At 40.9% G+C, this 27,493-nt stretch overlaps 1 protein-coding gene across 3 annotated transcripts in view; it reads right to left on the bottom strand.

Moving 5' to 3' along the window:
- TJP2 (tight junction protein 2) overlaps window positions 1-23,889 on the bottom strand; it is a 103,272-nt gene extending 79,383 nt beyond the window's left edge. Inside the window, exon 1 of one of the 3 annotated variants that reach the window (XM_060762239.2) lies at window positions 23,626-23,889. Coding sequence is in view for 2 of the 3 variants with exons in the window: in XM_060762231.2 (XP_060618214.2) it covers window positions 6,923-7,092 (170 nt within the window). In the remaining variant the exon portion in view is untranslated. Of the gene's footprint in view, window positions 1-6,922; window positions 7,173-23,625 lie in introns of those variants that run through there. The other 2 variants (XM_060762231.2, XM_060762230.2) reach the window with 2 other exon arrangements.
- Between the last annotated feature and the right edge of the window lie 3,604 nt (window positions 23,890-27,493).

Here is a 27,493-nt window from a genome sequence, read left to right as displayed (position 1 = left end):
GTAATTTGTCATGCACCTGCTTAAAGGAACATAACTGCAAGAAAAGAGCCCCCGGTGGTGCAATGGGTTAAACCCTTGTGCCGGTGGGACTGCTGACCGAAAGGTTGGCGGTTCGAATCCAGGGAGTAGGGAGACCTCCCATCTATCAGCTCTAGCTTCTCATGCAGGGACATGAGAGAAGCCTCCCACAGGATGGTAAAACATTTGGGCCTACCCTGCGCAACGTCCTTGCAGACAGCCAATTCTCTCACACCAGAAGCGACTTGCAGTTTCTCAAATTGCACCTGATACGGAAAAAGAAAACCTTGCAAGGTAACATTTAAACAGGCAAGCTACACTACGGAAGTTTTGCTCGCACTGGAACTTGACGTAATCTATAACCACTATAGGTATATTGCTCAAAACAGCTTTCTGGTAAAATAATCATTTAAATAAGAAATGTACACCATGCATTACACTGACTACTGAATTGTACGTTACAGTAAAAGAGATATTCACCCTTGTTTCGTCTTCATTCGTAAACAAAGATTTCAACAGAGTCAGGATACAAACATTTCTTAGTGGTTTGTTTTCTTCCACCCTGTTGCCTCTCCCAAAGCAAAAACATTCCATTTCAAGGAAGGGTAGTTTTAATCAGTGTATACCACAGCTTCTTATTTTTTTACTACTTATAAAGTGCTACCGCTCTGCAAGCGTACATTCCACAGCTACAAGGTGGATGTCCCATCTTTCTGTCTCAGGAAGCCAGCAGGAATGCTGGGCTACAAACCTGCATCCCCTCACCTGAGAGTAACAAGTTCTGTTAAGAAAAGTTTGGCAGGAGATGGATTCACACCCAAAGCACCTCAACCTTTATTATAGGCTATAGTTTATTATATTTTATTTTTGTCAGCAGCAGTTATTTATAATATGTAGCCTATACTTTATAGAAGCATCTCAAAGGGATGTCATTTCCAAGCCATTATTTACGGATAAAAATAAAAGGAATAGAAGGTGTTTGAGGTTGTAAAACTCAGAAAACTAGTGTGCCTCTTTCCCTTCACATCTTCCCAAAATATGCTAGACATTCTTAAACAAAGTTTTAAATCATATATTTAGGTTGACTTGTGCCTCTTACCAGGGACCTCAACCGGGTTAATGTTTATTGGCTGTTATATTTAACATAGACTTGCATCACCAAACTATACATGTTTGCTCAGGACTATAAAGAATTTCATCTGAATTCGATAGGACTTTCTTTTAGTTGAATGGAAATAGGGTTACTTCTGGGCAGACTTGCATAAGACTATGCTGTTAGGCAGAGAGTTTCAGAAAAACATCTATTTCTGTTTTATTGACTATTCTAAAGCCGTTGACTGTGTGGATCATAATAAATTGTGGCAAGTTCTTGGTGGTATGGGTATACTAAATCACCATATCTCTCTCTTGAGGAATCTGTATAACGACCAAGTAGCAGCAGTAAGAACTGACCATGGAACAACAAACTAGTTCAAGATTGGGAAGGGCATACGGCAGGGTTGTATACACTCACCTAACCTATTCAACTTGTATGCAGAACACATCATGCGATGTGCTTGAAGAATGCAAGGCTGGAGTTAAAATTGCTGGAAGTAAAATTAACAACCTTAGATATGCAGATGATACCACTTTAATGGCTGAAAGCGAGGAGGAGCTGGGGAGCCTTCTAATCAAGGTGGAAGAAGAAAATGCAAAAGCTGGGTTGCAGTTAACCATAAAAAAACCCCAAGATTATGGCAACCAGACTGATTGATAGCTGGCAAATAGAAGGAGGAAACGTGGAGGCAGTGACATACTTTGTATTTTTAGGAGTTAAGATTGCTGCAGACGCAGCCAGGAAATCAGAAGACGTTTACTTCTTGGGAGGAGAGCAATGACCAATCTCGATAAAATAGTGAAGAGTAGAGCCATCACACTGGCAATGAATGCCCGCAAAATTAAAGCAATGGTATTCCCTGTATTAACCTATGGATGTGAGAGATGGACCATAAGGAAGGCTGTGCGAAGGAAGATACATGCTTTTGAATTGTGGTGCTCTGGGAAAATTCTGAGAGTGCCTTGGACCACAAGAAGATCAAACCAGTCCATACACCAGGAAATAAAGCCCAACTGCTAACTGGAGGAAAGGATATTAGAGACAAAGATGAAGTATTTTGGCTACATAATGGGAAGACAGGAAAGCTTGGAGAAGATAGTGATGCTGGGGAAAATGGAAGGAAAAAGGAAAAGGGGCCTACCAAGGGCTAGATGGATGGATGATATCCTTGAAGTGACTGGCCTGACCTTGAAGGAGTTGGAGGTGGCAATGGCTGCCAGGGAGCTCTGGCGTGCGCTGGTCCATGAGGTCATGAAGAGTTGGAAGCAATTGAATGACTAAACAACAAAGGATTCATGGCTGGCCCAAGGCATTTTGCTTCCCTAAGAGCAAAATCCTCCCTACTCCCATTCCATGTATAAAAACTATATGGATTGGCTGGTCATTGAATTTTATTTAAACACTGGCAGCAAGACAACATCTTCTAGCATTGATCCAATTTAGAAGGTTCAGGACAAACTAGATGGCACATACAATTGTCTTCCAGCATTTGTGTACATTTCTCATCTCACCATATGCTGCATGAGGCATAGGCTTCATGTGAAGAAAGGGTCTGTTCTGGTGGAATGTATTTCTCAGTAAACAAATTATGGGTTGCATTGGTCATGTGTAGTAAATGCTACCAGGGCAAAATACAGAAGACAAATCAATCTTGTGTGACTGTTACTATGCTTGTGACATCAATCCCCACTCAGCCATGAAAGTGGGGATTTCATGGCTGAGTGGGTAACCCAAACAAGTCACCATTTTTCAGTCTCTTACTGCATGGGGTTATGCTGAAGATAAAGTGCTACTGGTGAGAATAATTTATCCTTCCTTGAGCCATTTTCAGAAGAAGTAGGACACACATTTAATAAAAATGTGTATTTTTAGAAGTATATCATCTATTCTTTGTTAAACACACTGAAGGCACTGGATCCTTTCTGTTCTTGGAAAGTAATTAGGGTGAGGCCTAGCTAGTACTTGTCTATGAGAATACCAGGTGCTCTAACCTGTATTTTCAAGGGAGGCAACTGCATATTGTCTCTTGAATATTCTCTGTATATGAAGTTAATGGAGACTGAAAAGACAACTTAAAGTAATATGTGTGTATGTTACCCGTTCTGGTCTGAAGAATTGGGAATAATTTGTGACTTTCAATATAAAAATACAAAATAAGGTATGAAACTTTTATTCAAATTGAATACTCAAGAGGGCTGATGGGAGTTGTGACATTTGAACAACAACAGGAAGGCTGCACATTCCCCACTCCTGGTTTGCAATGGTGCAGCTGGGAATTCAAATATAGTTGTCAAGACTCCAGGTTTGGTGTGGAGCCCAGGAGTTGATTTCAATCTCCTCTTCAGTCCGGTGATGGAAATGTGACAATAATAATAATAATAATAATAATAATAATAATAATAATATAAAACTTTATTTATACCTCGCTACCATCTCCCCAAGGGACTCGGTGCGGCTTACATGAGGCCGAGCCCACAATACATCAATACAAGTCACTGTCCTCCCAAGAGGGCTAAGCAGGAAGGTCCAGGAGATACCAAGTGACAGCAGGTTGATAGGCAGTTAAAAGGAAAACGAGTTTTCTGTAAATATTGCAAAAAAGAAATTAGGGGAAGAAACAAAGAGGAGTGACAGAAAATGTGAGTGAGTGTTCAAGAACTGTTCCCTGCATCTCTCTGTAGCTAAACATGTTGCAACCGCTGGCATAACAGAAGGACTCTCTGCACTGTACTTTAACATCTTATGATTCTTCCTTCTTAACATTATGCAGAAACATTAAAATCTTGATATACTATGATAATGCAGAACCTCCAGACAGTGCCACAGTTTTTAGAAAAGAGTTGTTTTAATTATGAATGGGGTAAGAAAGATGCACAGAGAAACATGGACACATCGGGGGAATAAATTCAGTGCTGCCAAGGGTCTTCAGTAAAGCATGAGGGAGAAACAAATCAGGGAGAAGTCATGTTGAAATCATAAGAGACTAGAAATCAGAAAGCTGCCAGATAATATTGTCACCAATTTCATCAATTCTTGTCAAAAGAATTTCATCCCCCAAATCTGGAGACAATATCCAAAGGAGAGTAAGTTATCCACTGGATTCCCTACCATGTAAGTTACATAAACCAAGACTGAGCTGCTGCTCCCAAAAATCCTGCCTGATTCTAACATTACTACCATCCTATGGATGGACAAAAATATATATAAAGCCAGATTTTTTAAACATCTAAACCATTATAACTGTTGCTTAAGAATTTGTATCACATTTTTTTTAGTTGAGTCTGACAACACAATAAATTATTTCCATTAACTTTACTTTGCTCTTCCCTAACAATGAATGAAGTGTTGTTTACTTGACATTTACAACAAAAATACTGAAATCTCTATGTCAATATTTTCTAATATTCTACAAAATGATTTCAGCATTGAGGCTGCGGTGGAGCAACAGGTTAAACTGCCGAGCTGCTGAACTTACTGACTGGAAGGTTGCGGTTCGAATCCTCAGGATGGGGCGACCTCCCATTGTTAGACCCAGTTTCTTCTAGCCTAGCACTTAGAAAACGTGCAAATGTGAGTAGATCAATAGGTACCACCTCCGCAGGAAGGTAAACAGTGCTCCATGCAGTCATGCCAGCCACATGACCTAGGAGGTATCTATGGACAATGCCTCCTAGGCTTAGAAATGAAGATGAGCATCACTCACCCCCCCCCCCCCCCCCAGAGCTGGGAGGGGAAGCCTTTACCTTTATCTGTGTTTCTTTGTCATGTTTCTATGCATTGAATGTTTGCCTTTGTGTTTGTGTATGCTGGAATCCACCCTGAGTGCCCTTGGGGACATAGGGCGGAATACAAATAAGTCGTTGTTGTTGTTGTTGTTGTTAGAATTAGCATTAGCATTAAGAATTTATGCTGTGCAGTATGGTACCAGTTATATTTGGATATTTTTTAAGCTGACAAATAAATGTTGCTTTGGGAAAATGTTAAGGGTTTAAATCTCTTGGGAAAATACAAAAAACTTTATCAATTGGCGGAGAAATCAAACACAGATTAATGTACCGTAGTATCTGCAGTGCAACTGCTGTGATGGTGAGCCATATGGACCACTTCAGATTTGTTTTCTACAATCTGCTAGTATATGCTATTGCTGCAGCAAAAGCTATCCAGAGCTTAATCCACACTGCTTTGAATTGCAACTAAAAAAGATAAGGTTTTCTAATTATACACTTCCGCAGCATGAGTGTCTATGGTGAAGCTGCAGTTAACAACTGAATCAGAAAAGGGGAGCGGACTGTGATTTGGGGATCCCAAACTATGGGAGGAAAACTTGCAGTCCACCCCCACCTTCAAATAAACTGATTTTATTTGTACAGTGCCTAGCACTTTAGACACTTAATATAATGGGCTATGATACAAAGCACTACATATCCATGCTTAGAGATAGGCTTTCCAGCTCATAATTCTCCAGATAAGATATTACCCCTAAAGCTCTGTTAAATTTGTGGCTCCGGGGACATGAGACCTAAAGGAACATGAACAAAAACACATGCTATAGGTACATGCAAGCAATAGAAGTACTGTAAATTATTATTCATCATTATTTTATTTATACCCCACTTTGCCCCAGGCTCAAGAAGCAAGATGGATTATAGGAATTCAAATGTATAAAGATAAAAGCTCACATCACACTTATACAGACAACCTGGGTTCATTTTAACTGAGCATCGCAGAAGAGAAACAACACCTTGCTTCAGTTTTGAGTATATCCTTGTTCTGCAGTAAATTGCTTTTTAAAAATCCATGCCTTTAATCATCTAGGCCATCAAGATTTGCTTTAATGAGTACATATATATCTTTATTTGGTTTCTGTGAGTTTTCTGGGATATATGGCCATGTTCCAGAAGCATTCTCTCCTGACCTTTTGCCCTTATCTATGGCAGGCATCCTCAGAAGTTGTGAGGTCTGTTGGAAACTAGGCAAGTATCTGTATTGTTTAATTTATGCTACAGTGACTTGCCATTCTGAAGCACACAGAAATGCAGCATTTCTTAGAAAAGATACTGTAATGAAGAAAGTAAGCTTTTTGGTCAAGCTGGCTCTCAGGCCACAGCAGCTATTGCTGAGTTGGATCTAAACAATTTGCATCATTCTGCGTCTGCTCAGTGATCATAAATATTTTTCAATGGCAGTCAGACTTCCCATTCATTCCTAATAACATGATTCTAGACTGCCGATGTGTAACATATGTGCATTGTATTCCCACCTCCATCACAGAAACTGGAAGGGAAGGAGACACTGGCTGTAAAGACATTAATGGAGCATTGAAGCATTTTTGCTGTGTATGTGTGTAATGCAAAAAATATAATAGGCTTTTTGTAAGGGGTGGGAGGACCCTAAGCCAATTCAAATTACTTTTATTCAGCAATGTGAGCATCTTTCCAGATTCTAGCCCCATCATTAAATGTGCGAGCATCAGAAAAAAGTAATCAAGGAGCAATCCGTTACATTCCTACTTGATCTGCCCTTGCTCCAAGTCTGCATGGGCTTATCTACTAAGTTCCTTGTTTTTAAAAAGTTTACACAGAGGCTTAAAAGCTATTACTGACAATTCCTCCCATTTATCCCAGCCACCCATTTGCCAGCCAAGAACACCACAAATACACACCAGCAAGAAAACTACGTGCAGTTCCTGCAGCTTCCCAATTAACCATTTCTCCCATTTGCAGGCAATGCCCACAGCTCCCTTGCACACGGTTTCACAGAGTCAATATTTGTTTTTACAATTATTCATTTACCCAATGTGTGACTTACCCTGGATGCTGCCAAAGATTTGCATGTCGAACCACAGGTAACAATTCCCTCTTATTGAGAGGGGTGATCCCAATTGCAGCTTCAAGAATGGTGATGTACTTCTTGTACTTCATCCTGCCTCTTTCAATGCACCGCTGAAAAAAGCTACCACCTGCTTCTGGATGCAGCATTGGAAAGCATCTGGCCCCAGCAACCTGACTGAACTACAGTGCTGTTTTTCAAAATGTGTAACACACATTGCAAGCTGGGAGTTATAAAAATAACTTTTGGGAAAAGAGTTATAAAAAAAACCCCAAACAGATTCCTGACAGATTCCCCTGAAACGTCATGGTTACATAATTCCAGCGATCTTTGAATAAAGCACTAATGAAAATGAGTCAAGAGACAATCAAGGTCTAAGCCCGCCTGATAATGTACACTCTCCAATTTACTAATCCTTTGCTAAATCTCCAAGGCTTATAATCTTCCAAGTACTAATGGAGTAGCAGGTGACTCGTCTCTCAAATCAAGTAAAGGGCTGCTAAAGATTTGTTCGCTAAACTTTATATAGTGCAGAATGCAAAACATCCTATTTTCTCAATTTTTGGGAGCCGCACTGATCATATCATAAAAATCAATAATAAAGGGAGAACAAAAGGAAGCAATACGTAAAAAAGAAAAACACAAACTTTGCAGGGACAGGAAAACTGAGACCTACATTGATCTGGACATAATTGAGAGAAACAATTTCATTCATTTGTAGTGGACCTTGTAAATACGAATAGATACTCTCTTGCTTGGCCATAATAAAAGGTAACTGTTTCCTTTAACATTAAGTCTAGTTGTGTCCAACTGGGAGGTGGTGCTCATCTCTATCTGGCATTGTCCATAGGCACCTCCAAGGTCGTGCGGCTAGCATGACTACGTGGAGTGCTGTTACCTTCCCACAGAAGTGGTACCTATTGATCTATTCACATTTGGATGTTTTTGAACTGCTAGAATGACAGAAGCTGGGACTAACAGAGGGAGCTCACCCCACTCCCCAGATTTGAACTGACAATAATAATAATAATAATAATAATCTGTATTTGTATCCTGCCACCATCTCCCCAAACGGGGACTCGGAGCGGCTCACATGAGGCCAAGCCCAAGCAACAAATTACAATAAAACAATAAAGTACAAAGCATATAAATACAATAACCAATATACACAAAACATAAAGCAATAAACAACATAATGACAGTAAAAATGGTTTAAAAACTCAGGGTGAGATAAAAGGGGCAGATTATTTGCATAGGGGAACTCATAGAGACACAGTGTAATAAACATACCTTTGTACAAGGGGGGGGGGTACTCTTAGGTCAAAATGTTGAGGGGGGCAATAGCTAAAGCTTGTGTGGCTACTCTCCAAAAGCGCAGCGGCACAGCCAGGTCTTGAGATTCTTTTTAAAGGTTTCTAAGGTAGGGGCTTTCCTAAGCTCACCGGGCAGTGAGTTCCAGAGTCAGGGAGCCACAGAGGAGAAGGCTCTTCTCCTTGTACCCTCAAGGTAAGCCTAAGAAACTGGCAAGGGTGAAAGGAGGGCATCCCCCGAAGATTGAAGAGCTTGATCTGGTTCATGGAGAGAGATACGGTCACGATGGTAGGTGGGTCCCAAACCGTTTAGGGCTTTATAGGTAAGAACCTGCACCTTGAATTGAGACCAGAAAATGAATGGCAGCCAATGAAGCTCCTTAAACAGGTGGGTTGACCACTCCCTGTAAGTTGCCCCAGTTATTAATTTGGCTGCCAAGCATTGGACAAGTTGTAATTTCTGGGCTGTCTTCAAGGGTAGCCCCACATAGAGTGCATTGCAGTAATCCAGTCTAGAGGCAACTAAGGCATGGACCACCATGGTCAAGTCAGAGGTAGAGGGTGTGACCTAAGCCCGGTGACCAGAGAGCGGATCAATAGATCTACAAACACCTTTCTAAAAATGATGCCCAGTGTTTTATCAAGTGAGAACAGCTCCTCCGCTAGCAGTCTGTCTTCCAATGAGATGAGAAGACATGTAGAATGGTCCCAGGATAAAGCCAGTCAATGGTTTTGATTTTCACTTCTGACCGGCTTACAGATAGAATTTGGGATAGAGAGATCTGGACCGCTCTCTTTGATGTCCATTTGCCTCCGTTCCATAATGAGTCTGAAATTTCCCCAGCCAAGTTATTAGTCCTCAGCAGATGTTGACAATGGTGTGGAGTGTCCAAAGTTTGTTCAACAGACTCAGTTGTGAACTTATTTTCTATGTTGTGCAAGACAAAGTTTGTCTGATCCGTCCTCCCCCCTTCCTCTAAAAGCCTCAATTCCTGACCTATTATCTACTTTCTGCCCCTCAAACCTATTTCTCTCCTGGCCTTTCGTTGCAGCTACATCCTCAACAAAATTTGTCAACACAGCGGGTTCAGCAGCTCAGCAGTTTAATCTGCTGCACCACCAGGGGACAATAATAGGCAAGAAAATATCTGGTTATTCCACTCACAAAAAGAACCAGCACATATAAAGACGTTTTGTGGACTAACAATATTATTTATTTGCTTTGCTGTAAGCTCAGGGTCAGCTCTACAATTAGGCAAAGTGAATATGCCAGCTCAGGAAACAGATTTAAGATATCACAACAGCCCTCAAAATATGTAATTATTAATGTATATCTTCTGTTGGAGGCAGGGAGATATGTTTTTGCACCACATGTACCAAACAATATGGTAGGCATTATGACTTGGGTTAATCAAGAGGTACTGTATGATGTTTTGCCTAAAGTCAGCCTTGTAGTGAGTGGAAAACATTACACCCTCCACATCAAGCACCAATAAGGTCCCCTCAAACTATTTGAATGCATATACACTGTAGAATGAATGCAGTTTGACACCACTTTAACTGCTATGGTTCACTGCTGTTGTATTCTGGTGAGGCACTACTACTCTTTGGCAGCAAAGACTAAAGACCTTGTACAACTACAACTCCCATGATTCCATCACATTGAGCCATAATTATTAAGGTATTACCAAATTGCATTCATTCTACAGTATAGATGCACCTAACATTCTGTGGATCTATTATTTTAATTCAGTAACACTTCCTATGGTAGATGGGGAGTTGATATGGGTTTGTGGGCCGCATTTTCTCTACCTTTTATTTATAACAGAGGAGCCCCCGGTGTCGCAATGGGCTAAATCCTTGTGCCGGCAGGACTGATAACTGGCAGGTCAGCAGTTCAAATCAAGGGAGAATGGGTTGAGCTCCCTCTGTCAGCTCTGGCTCCTCATGGAGGGACAGAAGAGAATCCTCCCACAAGGATGGTAAAACATCCGGGCGTCCCATGGGCAACGTCCTTGCAGATGGCCATTTCTCACACATCAGAAGCAACTTGCAGTTTCTCAAGTAACTCCTGGCATGAAAAAAATTACATCAGAGATGGGTAGCTGTGTTCCCCAAGTATGTTTGGCCATAATTCTCACGAGCAATAAACAGCATAGTTAATAATGAGAAATTGGGGGACATGAAGTCCAGAAACATCTGTAGAACCTCATCTATAGCTATCCTTAATGCCAAAGAGGCCCATGTAGTAGAATCAGTGTTCTATATATTTTGTATTTATTAACAAATACTTTTCCCTGTTGTAGACTAAATTACTCCCAAACCCATATTGTACAATTAAAGTGTTCAAAATGGGTGAAAATCAGCTGGTAATAAGAAGGGGAGAAATGCTGACAGGGAAGTGCATGACAAAAACAAAAGCAATTAGTTCTGGAATTTACTCATATTTTCTGTTAATCTTGTGAAGAATTTGCAGGTTTCTTTTAATCTTTGTGATCTGCTCAAGACATTGGACAACATTTGTCACACTGGATTATTCACAACATCATTAAGAAAGAAGAGAGAGAATATGCAACAATGTTCCTTTCCTTCAACCCCAGATATATTGTTCAAAACTTTTCTTGTGCCCGTATTCAGCCCATGGGTTTGCCAACCAGTAGGGTGTTTCCATAGGTTTCATATGCCCCACAGACTCTCATTATGACTTGAAGCATGATTCTTGTACACAATCTAGTCGCCTGTCTAACTGGCAAAATTAAAAAAGAACTACAAGTGAGTTCCTTTTTTCAGTATTGCAACGTTATTTCATTGTTGATAAAATGAACACAGGGAAGCAGAAATTATTCTCTTATCTTCCATTTACCTTCAAAATACTGCGAGACAAATTAGGTTCAGGTCAAGAGAATAGCGTAAGTGCATCAGGAGGGTTTTAACTGTCTCCCCATTTTTCATGTCCTAACTTTTCCCAACCTCTTGTCCTTCAAATGTGTTGATGTATAAATCAACTTATATACAGCAGATTATATATTCTGCAGGGTGGGAAAATTGTAACCCATAAGTCACATTTGTCCCTAAGGCAAATTTGAGATCTTCAGCTCCCCCAAATATGTTGCTGAGATTTATTCTACCACATTTCTCTACCAACCAAAGCTCAGGAGATGCATGTTTTCAAGGCTGTTTTCAGTTTACATCTTGGTTGTAAAATGGTCTCTGTTGGACCCCAAGCAACTCAGCTAGACCCCCAAATGGGATAAAACCAGTACAGCACACTACCTTTCAGTGTATCATCTCCCTGTTATTGTTCACCTAATGATGCAAGCCTTGTGAATCAGCTCTACAGTGAATTAAGTGTCTTCAAATTACCTTTGGGTTTATTGTGACCCAATTAATTTCACAGGGTTTGCTTATGTAAGGAATACATGGAGGTGTTTTGCCATTGCCTTCCTCCAGATATTTCAAGGGGGTTTTTTTTATGCCAAGAGACCCATGGCTCTAGGGCTCTCTCCACCTCATTACATGTAGAACATGCATGTCTGGCTCATGCCCACATCAGTCCTCGCTTCCAGGGCCAGACCTTGCATTTGGCTGAACTAGCCAGCTGGTTTAAGCATCATATTTTTAATGCCACAGGAGGGCAACAACCTGTTAATCCCTGAATTTATTTTCGTGATTTTTTTCATAGAGTGAATTGTCAAATGTTCCGCTTCAGATGCCAGAGTAGCTTCCCTAGTTTGGGGTATCATGTACCTTGTACCTTTGTTTCAGGCAGCAAAATGCCATGTGCTCGCTACTGTGTAAAAATTGCTTACATATACAAAGTTGTATGCGTATTCTATATGTTTACTAAATTCCATCTTGAAAAAAACCTATATTTTCCCCATCAACAGAATTCCAGGCATCACCTCCTCATTTATATGCAGTCACACACACATTTCTATGCATTCACAATACAGAGAAAGAGAGAACAGATTCTGTTTTTAAATCACTATGGACATGAATCCCCATGCAGTATATTATATGCAATACACTTTACATTTGATTTAAAATGCATGAGAAGTACTTCCAGATAAGAGAAAAGGGCATAATAACTTGATCTCAACCCCAGATATGTGATTCTAAACTGCAGGTTTATTTTCGGTAACACTCTCCCTACATGAAACTGCTGGGACTGTTCAGATTTTGATCAATTATAGCTTACAGTACTTGAATATAATCCTATGTACCAGCATGTAATCCCATTTATCTGGCTAAATTTACTCCTTGTCCTACAGGAACCTCTGGCACCCGTACTCCTTGGTCACTCTTGTCCTTTGCTTGATGTACACTCTGATTTGGTACAATGGGATACTGGATTCTGTTACTATAGAGGATAAGCCGATTGTTCAGTATGAGGGGAGTGTCTGACCTATAACACAAACTGAGTAGATAATGTTAATCTGTACATTTCAGCTTCATAAGTATCTATACAAGCTGGATGCCAAGACAGTTGTCCAATGTAACTTGTTTACTTGGAATTCTCATTCTGCAATTACCCGTATGTAACACTAACTCCAATTTAGCATGAAAGTTGTTTCTCACGCCTCTTCTCCCCTTTTAATATCACTGCTTGGAGGAAACCAAAAGCATTTGGTTCCTTTTTTGGCTAACCATAGATTACTGTTATGTGTGAACTCAGGTATTGTTTTTAATTGAAAAGGTAATGTTTGTCCCCTGACATTAAGTCCAGTTGTGTCCGACTCTGGGGTGTGGTGCTCATCTCCATTTCTAAGCCAGTGAAGAGGTTCTAATTGCCATTTTAGTTGTTCCATTCCTTTTAAAACAGTGGTTCCCAACCCATGGGCCGCAAGACCGAAAATAAGGTCCATGGCTCTAGATTACTAAATATGGTTTTCTGTGGGTGAGCAGATGGCAACTACTGGATGGCATATGTTCTGTATCAGAAACTAGAGCTGATGTGGTCCATCCAATGCAATTTTCTGAATCAGCACCCCAAATAACCAAACTGAATCTAAAGTTGACCAAAAACTGATTCATAATCCTTTTGATATCAATGTTGGAGAGTGGTCCCTGGTCAAAGTGGTTCCTGGTCAAGTGGTCCTTGGTCAAAAAAGGGTTGGGAACCACTGTTCTAAAATGTTCAGATAGAGCTCTCTCATTGCATCACTCTAGCAGCAGAACTGAGAAAAGAACTATTCAAATATCTACAGCAATAAATTGCAGAAAGGAAATTAATGTGAACTTCAAACGAAATAATTTTTGCTGTGTTTACCTGGGGCCGACAATTGGATTTAGGCACAGTGTGAAAATTACGCAACTCTCCAGATATTATTGGACTACAGCTTCCATGAGTCCAAGATAGCATAGCAAATGATGACTACTGTAATTCAGCAGCACCTGGAGAAATTGCCACCCCTGATTTTGACTGCAAAGAAATATTTGCTTTCCTGGTCTTCTATCCATGTCACAAATATTGACAATGTACAAAAAAAACTGTAGGATTTCACAGTCTTTATAGAAAACTATTTGATGTCGTTTCAAATATATTTGGGCCTTGTAAATCCTACCACCATCAGCACTGGGCCCTACTGTCCTTGCTATCTATGAACCTAAATTTTATTGTGCTTCCTTTCTTTGGCCTCTGCTGTTCCTCTTTCCTGCCTTTCTGTGCTCTGGGAGTGATAGACTTCCTATGTACATGTTACAAAGGAAAGCACAAATCTTTCTGCCTATCAAACGAAAAGTTCTCGTTAACTGCCTAAGCATATACACAGAGGAGATTGAGCTGGTCGCATGCTCTGCTTTTATGCATTTCCTGATTGGATTTATCAAATCTCAAAAGATCTGGACAACAGGTACCTAGAGACCAGGAAGCAAGTGTCTATGAATATCCACAAGCATGAGCTACATTGAGACTCAATGTTTTTATTATGGTAATGTGGTTTCAGTCTTATTGAAGCAACAGCCACCTGGGTTTCCAGTCCCTAAAGTGTGTCTGTTTCTACTCTGAAGCCAAACCTGAGTCCAGAAAGAATATATTTTCACTCACAGCACTGTGGTTTCTTCCCTTTTGGCGTCCAGAGGCTTACTAAACCTCCAGATTATGTTAACAACTGTAGAGATTAACAGTGCAGAGATTAACAGAAGGGAAGAAGAAGAAACTATTCTGCCAGCAATCTGTGAGGGAGTGAAATGCTTTCTAAAGATGGTAACTCTGAATAAATAAAGTACCCAGCAATACAGAGAAAGATTCTCAAAATGGCTTTAACACACAATGATCTGGAGAACCCTCTCCATAGTCATCTTCGTCCTTCCCTAGTTACAAGTAAATATATATAATTATGGTAATTACATAAGCAGCTACTCACATGACTGAATGTAATGGAATGACAAACCTTTAAGTGACGCAACATGCAGATACAAAGAAGCTGGATCCAAAATGTCGATCTCTTTACTTGGATCAGGGCTAGTGGGTGACTACTTAAGAATCAGAGGCCAAAGTTGATCTTGTAGCTTGCATCTGTAGCTCAGTAATGGAAGTAATTTGGACTTCCAGATGCTGCAGAACTGCAACTCCCAACATCCTTGACAAACATGTAACAATGAGGACTATAGACATCCGACTTAAAAATGACTCATAGTTAAGGATGGGGATCAGACAACAGGAAGTGAAAGTAATCTCCCCCTAGGAAGGCAAATTCACTCCTAAAAGCATTATCATGGGGAAAAGGTATCTCCACTGAAGCTTTCTCGCCAATCTTTGTTTCCACAACAAGCCAAATTTTTAAATCTCCAATTATAAGAGGCAGAAAGTGAGGTGAAATCTTCTGAACAGGGACACAGACAGCAAAACAAGCACCATGACGGTGTTAACCCTTCCCTATGCTATCCAAAGTTTGTATGTATGTGTGTGAGTGTATACACACATGTGCACACACACATATACATTTTGTCAGGAGTTACACTTAAAAATGTAGTGTCAAATTTGTATTATTTGTGAGTTTATGGACTGGGGGCTATTTCCCAAATCTCTTTAGAAATGACCTAGACGTTATTTCAAAGCAAGATTCTTCACATTACAATGATCAGCAGTTATATAGAAAATTAAGCCAGAGCAGATACATGATGCCACCTGTACAAAACCCATGCCAGAAAAAATAATAAAATAAGAACCTTATCTTTTACATGCCAAAATATTTCAATTGCTTGATTTTTATGAACGTTTTGACAGCTAACTGACAGGCAATTATCACCTTTTAAGATTGAGAAAAGAAAGAGTCTATTATAATCTTCCATCGGTATTCTTTAGTCAAAGGCTTTTCCACTCACAACCCATTTCCACCCAATACATTTTTACCCAACCATGGGTATATAGGCATATAACAGGAAAAATAAATCAAACATTGACTGGTAATAAATCTTGCTAAACAGGTTAATTTTCCCTTTTATGAAGTACAGCTAAAGCAATTCCTGCAGACTCCACTGTAAACACCGCACATTGTTTTACCATTGCTATTTTTTCCTGACCACAAGAGGACCTAACTTGGGGTTGTGATGCACAATTAAGAAGCAGTGCTTTAGTCTATTATGGACTCTTGTTATCTGCTGGGGTTTGGTTCCAGAACTTCCTTTGGATGCGAAAAACTGGATCCTCAAGTTCCATTACATCCAATGGAGTAAGAAAAAGAAATGTCTGCTTTTTGGAATTAAAAAATAATGAGATGGGTGGTGAAATCTGTGGATACAGAATTCATTGATTTTTTTTTTCGTGTCAGGAGCAACTTGAAAAATTGCAAGTCTTTTCTAGTGTGAGAGAATTGGAAGTCTGCAAGGACGTTGCCCAGGGGATGCCCGGATGTTTTGATGTTTTACTGTCCTTGTGGGAGGCTTCTCTCGTGTCCCCGCATGGGGAGCTGGAGCTGACAGAGGGAGCTCACCTGTGCTCTCCCGATTCGAACCTCTGACCTGTTGGTTTTCAGTCCTGCCGGCACAAGGGTTTAACCAATTGTGCCACCGGGGACTCCATTAATACATAGAGCTGAGTGTGTTTTTAAATAGCTGAAAGTTCAAGAAAAGTTTAAATCATTTCACTATGTAATTATCTAATAGGTTGGGTAGGAATGTCTACATTTATTCTGTCCTGCAAATCTTCAAGCTTCCTGGCAGGACAGAAACAGATAAACAATTGAAAAAAGAAGAAGATAAAAACAAAAACAAACACTGAACAACTTTTGAACACTGCCTTCTCCATTATGGCAGTATAAACATTGTATCTGTATTGTATCTGTGGTTTCCTATAGTTTCAGTGGAACTTTCTATCTCTTTTAAGTATCTGCTTTAGAGGTATCATTATTTAAAACACATTAGATATCAAACATACACTTTCTGCAGCATGATAAAACTGAGAACACGTATTAGGAAGAAAGGAAGAGTTCAATCTGTTTCAAACAGGAACTTCTGGACTGTTATGTTCTATCTGGGGATTCATAATCTCTCCCCTATTCATCAAGAAATATCTCTGCTCAACTCCATTAGATAAAGACAATTTGTAAAGTATTCTGCCAGCAGAAATCCAACATTATTTTACATAGGATTTATATAAGACCATGCAGGTAGAAAGCAGTTACTCAAGATGACTATACACAGGATTCAAAGTTGATGGAGCCCAAGAAACAAAATTTCTCATGTTGGTAATTCCCGAGGCCTAAAAATTGCTGCCACCATCATTTGAAGTAGCAAGACTACATATTTTAGGAACTGGGAAACAAGAATATAGGGGGGAAAATTGGGGAATAGGAGTAATATTAGGTTTTGCTGGAAACATAAATTCAAAAATATGTAGAAACAACACTCATGGTAGCTAAATATGACAAGAGCATAAATATTTGTGTTTCCAAATAATCTAGATAATGGATCTTTTATAATAACAATCTGGTTAAACCCTTGTACTGGCAGAATTGCTGATCAAAAAGTCGGTGGTTCAAATCCTGAGAACGTGGTGAGCTCCTGTCTGTCAGCTCCAGCTTTGCATGCAGGGGCATGAAAGAAGCCTCCCAGAGAATGGTAAAACATCTGGACGTTCCCTGGGCAACATCCTTCTAGACGACCAATTCACTCACACCAAAAGCAACTTGCAGTTTCTCAAGTCACTCCTCACATGGAAAAAAAATCGCAATCTGGCAAGTAGGAAGTCATCTATATCCCTGTGTTAGTTTGCTTATATAAATGTTTGCTAGTTTATTAAAATAGTTTTGTTAGGAAACAGCTGATTAGGCATATATGTGTGTGCTGTGTTTTATTAGTTACCGTGTTTATTTTATTATGTGTAGTCTATCTTATTTGTAGTTTTATATTATCCGATATATGTTAATAAAATATTTTAAAAAGAACTGGAAAACAAAGGCTGAATGACAAATGGCCTGATTAGCTCCAGAAGAGCAGGAATTTGAACCAGAAGGACAGATTGGCTTCAGGGCCAAACTAGACGTGACACAAGGCATGCACAAACACATGGCTTTTTTTTTATTGCTAAAAGCAGCTTCAGGGAGAGAGGCCATGGACAAAATAGAGAACATGATTTAACCTTTCCCCATCCATGCCAAGGACAAAATCTACCCCTCACCTCCAGAGCAGTTGGGTGGGCAAAGTGCAAAATTGGCTCATGCAGATGGAAGTTGCAATCAAACTGAACATACTAGACAGGTTATAGAATTCACCATGATTTCTAGGAGTTGTAGGTACTGGGATGTATAGTTCACCTGCAATCTAAGAGCACAATGAATTCCACCAAAAATGGACCTGGAACTAACTTGGCACACAGAACCCCCATGACCAACAATAATATTAGGTGTCTTTGGAGGGATTTATAGGAGTTGTAGTTCACCTACATCAGAAGCGCACTATGAACCCAAACAATGATGGATCTGGACCAAACTTGGCATGCATACCTGATATGCCCAAATTTGAATATTGGTGTGTTTTGAGGAGAATTGGCCTGGACATTTTGGAGTTATAGCTACTGGGATTTATAGTTCACCTGCAATCTGAACACCAAAGATGGAATTGGACCAAACTTGGCACACAGAGCCCCCATGACTAACAAAGAATACTGGAGGTCTTTGGTGGAAAATCACCTTGATTTGGGTGAGTTGTAGTTCACCTACATCCAGACAGCACTGTGAGCCCAAACACCAAAACTGGACAAAACTTGGCACACAGACCTGATATGCCGAAATTTGATTACTGGAAGTGTTTGAGAAGGACTGACCTTCTTTTCTGAGAGTTGTAGTTCACCCACAACCAGAGAAACTGTGGTCTCCACCGATGATGGACCTAGACCATTCTTGGCACCCAAAACCCCCATGACTAACTCAACCTACTGGAGTGGTCTGAGGGGACTGAGTCACCACAGTGGGAGCTGTAGTTTACCCTACAGCCAGAGACCATTCTGAACCCCACTGATGATGCATCTACAGCAAACCTGCCCAACATAACAAACAGTAAGTACTGATGGAGCTTTTTGTGGTTAACCTGGCGTGATGTGAGCTGTAGTTAACCCACAACCTTATGAATTTTGTTCAGTTTTAAAATTGACTTTTTCAAATAATCCAGGCACCGCCGGGTACCCAAGCTAATACCAAACAAATCTTATTAGCCTTTAAGGTGTCACAAAGATTCCATGTTTTTGCTTTAACAAACTGCTAGGGCCACCGTTGTAGTTGTCTTTGAACTGAAGATGTTCTATACTTTATGTAACTTTTTTCTCCATGTTTTTTGTTTACTATAAATCCCATTAGCCCCAGCCAGCCTAGAACAAGGGAGCAGATGAATGCAGGAAACATTTGCATGAGTGAGAGAAGGACAGAGAGGACAAGAGAGAAGTAAGAAGAATAAATCTTAGGCAGAAGTTGAGGTGAGAAGGCAAAAGAAAGAAGAGAAAGCAAGAATTAACAGAGAAAGTGCCTTAGCAGACCTAAAGTAAACAACTGGCATGTGCTTTAGGCTAAGAAAATAATTTGTTCAGTGCCTTCAATTGTTTCGGATGGAGCGAAGAAGGTGGAAACAGGACCGGGAATGCAAATAAGGAGGTAAAAAAGCCACAAAGCAGCAATCCAGTAGTAACACAGGAATTAGACAGTAAATACTAAGGCAACTCAAATGCTAGCTGATCCCAGAGAAATTTTGAGATGGAAGGAATTGAGAAGGAAAGAAGAAAAGAAGGAGTCCAGTATGCAACAGGCACCCCAAGGCAGGTTGTAGTAGCAAGGGCCAACAACACACAGGAATAACATACTATTTTTTAAGGCAGCACTTTCACCCAGAGAGTTAGTTCCCCCTTTGCCCTGAAAATTGTCCAGCCAGGAGAGCTGGAAATTGTTTTTAAAATACACTGCTCAAATGGCAAATTATTGTTATATGACTAGTACAGTACGGTTTTTGCTATGGTAAAAGGTACTGATAAAGTTTTCAACAGGAGACATGTAAAGTTTCCTAATATAAAGAAACAGTTGTTTGATTTAATTATAATGATAAGAAATGGGAAACAATAATATTTTTAAGACTACAGAAATACCTGACATCCTTCTGACAAATGCACAAACACATGACTTGGATTGTTATGAATGGAAACAGAAACTCTTAGCAACATTTACTATGAATGACACAATACTGAAACCCGGTCCTTTTAATTTCAACAGTGAGCTTCGTTACTACAGTCATCCACTCACAATTGCAGTCTTGAATTCCATGCATTTCATTATTAATGGATTTGTTCTTTCTAGGAATCTCCAGTGCAACACTATCATCAAATTCCTCTAATAATACATTTTTCAAAATTCGTGTCAGGAACGACTTGAGAAACTGCAAATTGCTTCTGGTGTGAGTGAATTGGCTGTCTGCAAGGATGTTGCCCAGGGGGCACCTGGATGTTTTACCATCTTGTGGGAGGCTTCTCTCATGTCCCTGCATGGGAAGCTGGAGCTGACACGCCCTGGATTTGAACTGCCAACCTTTTGGTCAGCAGTACTGCTGGCACAAGGGTTTAACTCATTGCACCACTGGGGACTCCAGCTATCAAGAATAACAAAAACAGATGCAATATATTCAGGTCTAAGCCCCCTTTCTAAATCACAGAACTGCTTATGTGTTTTATAAATGTGGAAAACAATGGTTGAGGAGGAATGAAATAAACATACAGCTTTTAAAGACCTCAACTCCCATCACCTCTAGCTGGAACAGCCCAAAGAAAGGAATCTTGGGAGTTGCAATCCACAAACCTAGAAGCTTCCACCTCTGTTGTAAGATGTGCTAAAGTTTTACATAAGAAATTTAAACAATTTGAGACCCCTATCTTGGGAGAAAGAATGGAAAAAATAAATCAAATGTATTCACAATTTTTCTGTATATTTATTGAATCTATGCCCTATCCTTTTCCAAGATGGGATCCCATTGATGCATTATATAATGTATGGCTAGCTTTTTATTTATAGTATTTCATTGTGGATTTAGGTAAGCTTGTTGTTTTACTGACCGCCTCCTAAATTACAGCTGGATTTTTGTTTTCTCCTGCTAGAAGAGAGTCTCCTTTGGGTATTAGACCTCTCCCTGGTTCTCCCTTTTGAACCCTTCTCCCACCATGAGACAGACTCTGATTCACCCAGGTGCTATTTCACCCGCCTACAAAACCTCATCAGCTTCCCTGAGAGTGCTAAGCATGGAAACAGACACATCTAGGCCTTTAATCCTGTTAAAGAAGCCTTTGGCTGTAACTGGAATTACTCTCTCCCTTCTACCTGTTAAGAGGTAGGATTTAAAAGAGGAAAGGGTGCCTCCTTCTGCCTGGAAGACACCACTGCAATCAACCTGAAACACTTGGCAACTGCAGGCAAAACATACACAATTGTACAAATCCAGAGAACCAGTGTAGTGTACTGGTTTGAGCACTGGACTACAACTCTGGAGATTAGGGTTCAATTCGCCATTTGACAATGGAAACCCACTAGGTGACTTTGGGTGAGTCAGGAATTCTCAGACCCACAAAACCCAAGATAAGTTTGCTGTTAAATTGAAATTATTTGAAGGCCCATAACAATAAAGTACGTATCAAACACTGGGTAAAAATAGGGCTGGGATTAACCATTAAGCAAGACAAGCACCTATTTAGGGCATCAAGGGAAGGAGGCATCACACAATCACACAAAATTCTTTTTTTTTCTCATGTCAGGAGTGACTTGAGAAACTTCAAATCGTTTCTGCTGTGCGAGAATTGGTTGTCTGCAAGGATGTTGCCCAGGGGACGCCCAGATGTTTTACCATCTTGTGGGAGGCTGACAGACGGGAACTCACCCCACTCCCTGGATTCAAACCACCAACCTTTTGGTCAGGAGTCCTGCCAGCACAAGGGTTTAACTCATTGTGCCACCGGGGCATCCAACAAAATTCATTGACAGGTGTACAATGGATTCTATGGTGCAAAACCACAAATGATGCATCTGAACTAAATTCCATAAAAAATTGCAATTAGAAAAAATGGGAGAAAACTTTTTGAATATAAATAAAACAAAAGTACACAGACCAAACCACTATTTTATCATTTTACAGTAAGTTTTGCTTCATTAAAAAAATACTTTGTACCAGTATACATACACTGCTATATATAGGGGCTCCAAAAGCTTTTAAGTGCTTAGGGTTTCAAACAAAATCTTAATCCAGCCCTATCTAGATTACCACTTTCTAGGCCAGGGTTCAGTTCAGTCATGGAAACCCATGGGTTGACCTTGAGCAAGTCATATTCTCTTCAGTCCCTGAAAATCCTGTATTAGCTTTGCCATACATTGGAAACGGCTTGAAGACACACAACAACAATGTACAAATCAAACAAACACTGCGAGAGGAGGAGGAGAGGTGAAAGAAGGCACAGGTAGGGGCAGGGCATAACTGGGATTCAGATTGAAATCTCCTCTGAAATTTACCCCATTAAGAATTTAAAGAACTAGATGATAACTTTTCCAGGAAAGAAGTCCAATCTATTGACCGTGGGCCACATCACACCTCAAGTCTGGCCACAAACATTAAACAGATTGATAAAGCTGGAAACCTGTTCAGCAGTTGCCACATGGCTATGCTTCAAAACGAAAGTTAGGATTCATAACAGGCATGGGCAAACTTTGGCCCTACTTCCAGGTGTTTTGGACTTCAACTCCCACAATTCCTAACAGCCTCAGGCCCCTTCCTTCGCTTAAGCGGCTGAGGGGGAAAAGGAAGGGGCCTGAGGCTGTTAGGAATTGTGGGAGTTGAAGTCCAAAACACCTGGAGGTAGGGCCAAAGTTTGCCCAAGCCTGATCCATACTGTAAAATTAATGCAGTTTAGCTCCATTTTAACTGGTTCAATGCTATGGGATTCTGGGGTTTGTAGCTTTACAAGGCCTCTAGCCTTCTCTCCCCAACTACAACTCCAATGAATCCATAGCCGTGAGTCATGGCAGTTCAACTACTTCATCACACTAGAGAATGAATCCACTTTAAATCTGGTTTCTGCCTCCTGCAGAATTCTGGGGTTTGTAGTTTAGCGAGACTGTTAAAGACTCCTCTCTAAACTACAAACCCCAGAATTCTGCAAAAAGGCCACAACTGAATTTAAAGTGGATTTCTTCTTTAGTGTGGTAAGGTCCCAAGTGCTGTCAAAGTGGATTCCTTTTACAGTGTGGGTACAACCCGTCTCTCCTGAAACTGGCAGGGGATCCTAGATAATTTCAAGAGGGTCCTTTCTCCCTAGGTGAACACATACAATACCCCTTTTCAAAATGTATATATATTTAAATACATCTAAGGGCCCTTCCACACAGCCCTATATCCCAGAATATCAAGGCAGAAAAATCCAATAATATCTGCTTTGAACTGGGTTATCCGAGTCCACACCGTCATATATTCCAGTTCAAAGCTGATATTGTGGGGTTTTCTGCCTTGATATTCTGGAATATAGGACTGTGTGGAAGGGCCCATAGGCCTCATCTACACTGCTATACAAAATCCAGATTATCTATTTTGAACTGGATTACATGGCAGTGTAGACCCATATTATCTAGCTCAAAGTAGATAGTGTGGATTTTCTGCTTGGATTATATGGCAGTGTAGAGGGGGCCTGAAACAACCCAGGTCAAATCAGACAGGAGTGCAAAAAATCAGGTGCCTTTCCACACAGAATATCAAGGCAGAAAATCCCACAGTATCTGCTTTGAATTGGGTTATCTGAGTCCACACTCCGATAATGTGGGATTTCCTGCCTTGATATTCTGGGATATAGGGCTGTGTGGAAGGGCCCTATGGAGGGATAACAAAGAGGCACACTGGCCCAAACAAGTCAAGGAAAAGCCTTACCTGTAGTGGAAACAATCCTGTTTGGAGACCCAGCAGGTACTTGGGGGGTGAAATAAGAACACGAGGCAGGTTTGCAAGAAGGATCCGGGCAGCTTCCTACAGCCACCTCCCTTTCCTTCGATCAGGAAGCAGGCCAGAAGGGTGTGTTGATCCTCTCGCAGGATACTTTTTTGCCTTTTTGTTTTTGCCTTGCTTTTCTGAGTCAGGCTATTTCCTGCTTCGACGATACCAGGGAAAGGGAAGGGAGGGGGAAAAGAAAAAAGAAACTTGGAGGAGGTGTTTTGTTCAGGGCAGGCTCTGATCAGGTTGCAGGTGAGCAAAAGGAAGCAATGAGAACACCTCCAGAGGAAGGAGGAGGAGCCATTCAAGGCAGCTACACTGTAGGATTAACGCAGTTTGATACCACTTTTCCTGCTATGACTCAAGTCTGTGGAATCCTGGGGGACACAGTTTTACAAGGCTCTCTTCCAAAAAGTGCTGGTGCCTCACCAAATTACAACTCCCAGGGCTCCACAGCATTGAGCAAGTGGTATCAAACTGCATTCATTCTACAATGTAGCTGCACCTGCTGTTTTTCTTTCTTGGTTCCCTAGGGATTTCATATGGGTACATCAGGCCTGGGCAAACTTGGGCCCTCCAGGTGTTTTTGACTTCAACTTCCACAATTCCTAACAGCCGGTGGGCTGTTAGGGATTGTGGAAGTTGAAGTCCAAAACATCTGGATGGCCCAAGTTTGCCCAGGCCTGGGTTAGCCCAGTGGTTCTCAGCCTATGGGTCCCTAGTTTACCAGCTGTTAGGATATCGGAGATGCAGGCCAAAACATCTGGGGACCCACTAGTTGAGAACCACTGAGCTTGATAAACATGAGTGCTTTCCCTATTCCATGATCCTGGCAGAGGCCACTAGGAAGTGCTAGAGAGAGGATGGTCCGTTTTATGGGGTAGAGGGTGGGCCGAAGGAGGAAAACTATTTCTCCCCATTTTGCTGTTGTTTCCCTTCATCATCATTCATCATTCATTCATTAGGCGATCCCTCGTTGTCCTAGTAGGATTGTCTTCCAAGATCGGTGTACTGGCGGTGGGTCCGTAAGTGACTGTGGAGCCCTATTCTTGACCTGCATGTTCTCCTGCAGTGAGGACATTGGTTTCCAGGTGGAAGGCGGTCCCAGATGGAGTTGGCTTGACACGCCTTCCTCTTGGCACGTTTCTCTCTTTCACCCTCCATTCGTGCCTCTTCAAATTCTACAGCACTGCTGGTCACACCTGACCTCCAGCTGGAGCACTCAAGGGCCATGGCTTTCCAGTTCTGTGTCTATGCCAGAGTTTTTGAGGTTGGCTTTGAGCCCATCTTTAAATCTCTTTTCCCGCCCACCAACATTCCGTTTTCCGTTCTTGAGTTCGGAGTAGAGCAACTGCTTTGGGAGATGGTGGTCGGTCATCTGGACAATGTGGCCGGTCCAGTGGAGTTGATGGTGGAGGACCATTGCTTCAGTGCTGGTGGTCTTTGCTTCTTCCAGCATGCTGACATTTGTCCACTTGTTTTTCAAAGAGATTTGCAGGATTTTTCAGAGGCAACGCTGATGGAATCGTTCTAGGGGTTGCATGTGACATCTGTAGACAGTCCATGTCTCGCAGGCATATAGCAGGGTTTGGAGGACAATAGCTTTATAAACAAGCACCTTGGTATACCTATGGATGTCCTGGTCCTCAAACACTCTCTGCTTCATTTGGAAAAATGCCCTTCATCCATGTCCCCGTCATGGAAATAGCCCCCCTTATAATCTGGGAAGGGGGAGGGAAGGGAATAACCAGTGAAAACGAGGAAATGGTTTTCCTCCCTCAACTTTCCCCCCTGTAAAATGGACTAGCCTCCTCTCCCTAGCGCCACCTAGTGACCTCTGCCTAGATAAAGGAACAGTATGTAATAATCAAAAGAGAGGTCTTAATATAGTAGTTCAAGAAGGAAAAAAAAAAAGAAAAAGGATGAGCTGGATGACTACAACTTTAAATTGATTGGGGGATGGTGAGAGTAGTAGTCCCAACTATGTTGCAGGTCAACATCTTGGGAGAAGTTTATTGAATTCTTTTGTTTCCCGTCTTAATAGGATCATGAAACAATTTACTGAGAACTGGTGCCACACCAAAATGCAAACCCATTGTGGAAATTGTACTCTCAGGCCCCGTCTACGCTGCTATATACTATAGATTATCAAAGCACATAGTTCACATTATATGAGTCTACACTACCATATAATCCAGTTTAAAGAAGACAATCTGGATTTTATGTGGCATTGTAGAAGGGGCCTTACAAGCTCTTCAGTCTTCTCTGGCAAAGAGGTCTCACCAAACTACGACTCCCATGCCATATAATGCAATTTTTGCATTATATAGAAGTGGAGATAGGGCCTCAGGAATGGGTCTGAGGATGTTAGGAATTGTGGGAGTTGGAGTCCAAAACACCTGGAGGGCCAAAGTTTGCCTATGCCTGAGATAGTGACTCTCCGTTCTTCATGATTGCCTGGCAAGTGGAGCAGGAAAGACCGGTTCAAGGCCTGGGCAAAATAGGCCCGAGGAGAGGCAATCAATAAAAAAGAAGGCTGTCATGGCCCAGTATTTGTTTGGTGTCAGAGTGAGCGAGTCAGTACTAGTTGCTGACAGAAAGTTATAAGGAATGACTGCTTTGGAGTCGAGGGAGGAAGAAGCTGAAACAACTGGAATTATTTGATGTTATTTGAATGGGAAATGGTTTGTTTTGCTTTGCTCGATACTACAGAGCCATGAGATTTAGAGTTTGGCAAAGCACCAGCACTTTGACAGAGAAGGCTAAAGACAGCATAAAACTACAATTCCCATCGAGCCATGTTGGCTAAAGTGGTTTGAAACTGCATTACTTCTAAGGTGTAGCTGCATCTTATATCACTTCTAAATTCCTGGGTGCATCTACACCTTTTCATCACTTTAACTGCCATGGCTTGTTGTAGAATCCCAGGAGTTTTAATTTCAGAAGATCTTTAGCCTCCTCGGCCGAAGAGAGTCAATGATGAATCCCAGGTTTCTATAGCATGGTGTCAAACTGTATCAGTTCTATGGTGCAGATGTACGCTTTCTGTGTCTATTTGAAAGATCGCTGAAGAACAGGCAACCGCTCTCCAATGCAGTCTATTTCGTTGTCAAACAGCTCTTACAATAAAGAAGTCTTTCCTAATGTTTACACAGAATCTCTTTACTTGCAATTGGAATCTACTGGATTGGGTTCTAGTTTCTGGAGCAGCAGAAAACGGGCTTGCTCCATCTTGTACAAAACATCCTAGCCATTTGAGAAAGATGGGATATATATCTAATACAAACAAATACAACTGTCAATAGAAAAATAATAAATGATTTTAAACTGCTCCACCCAAAGGCAATATTTGCAGTGTTGGGAAGGGCAAAATTTGTGCACTATGATTTATGCCAAATATTTTTCCCTCCCCTTTCCTCTCTGTGTTTCAGTAAGATTGCTATTTCCTCGGGACAGACTTCCTCTAATTGTCTTTGCCCACCATTTGACACAATAGTCTGTGTGTTTGTAACACAAGTACAAACCCATCACCATTACAAAATTTCTCCTCTGAGAGCAGCGAGTTCTGTTTAAATTAAGGAATAAAACAGATAAGATATTGGCAATGCAGTTTACCCAAATTCTTCTCTATATTTGTATGTATTTCCACCTCTGACCATTTAAGATAAAGAATCACATGAAACTTTCTTGCCACAGCTGGAAACCATGGAAATGGTTAACATCTTAAATGTTTTGTCGAAAGCTTCGATGGCCGGATTCACTGGGTTGCTGTGAGTTTTCCGGGCTACATGGTCATATTCCAGAAGCA

Source organism: Anolis sagrei, chromosome 2 (genome assembly GCF_037176765.1).
Source record: "Anolis sagrei isolate rAnoSag1 chromosome 2, rAnoSag1.mat, whole genome shotgun sequence".
Lineage (NCBI taxonomy): Eukaryota > Metazoa > Chordata > Lepidosauria > Squamata > Dactyloidae > Anolis > Anolis sagrei.
The sequence above is the reverse complement of the archived record's forward strand: the minus strand, read 5'-3'. Positions and strand labels throughout refer to the sequence as shown.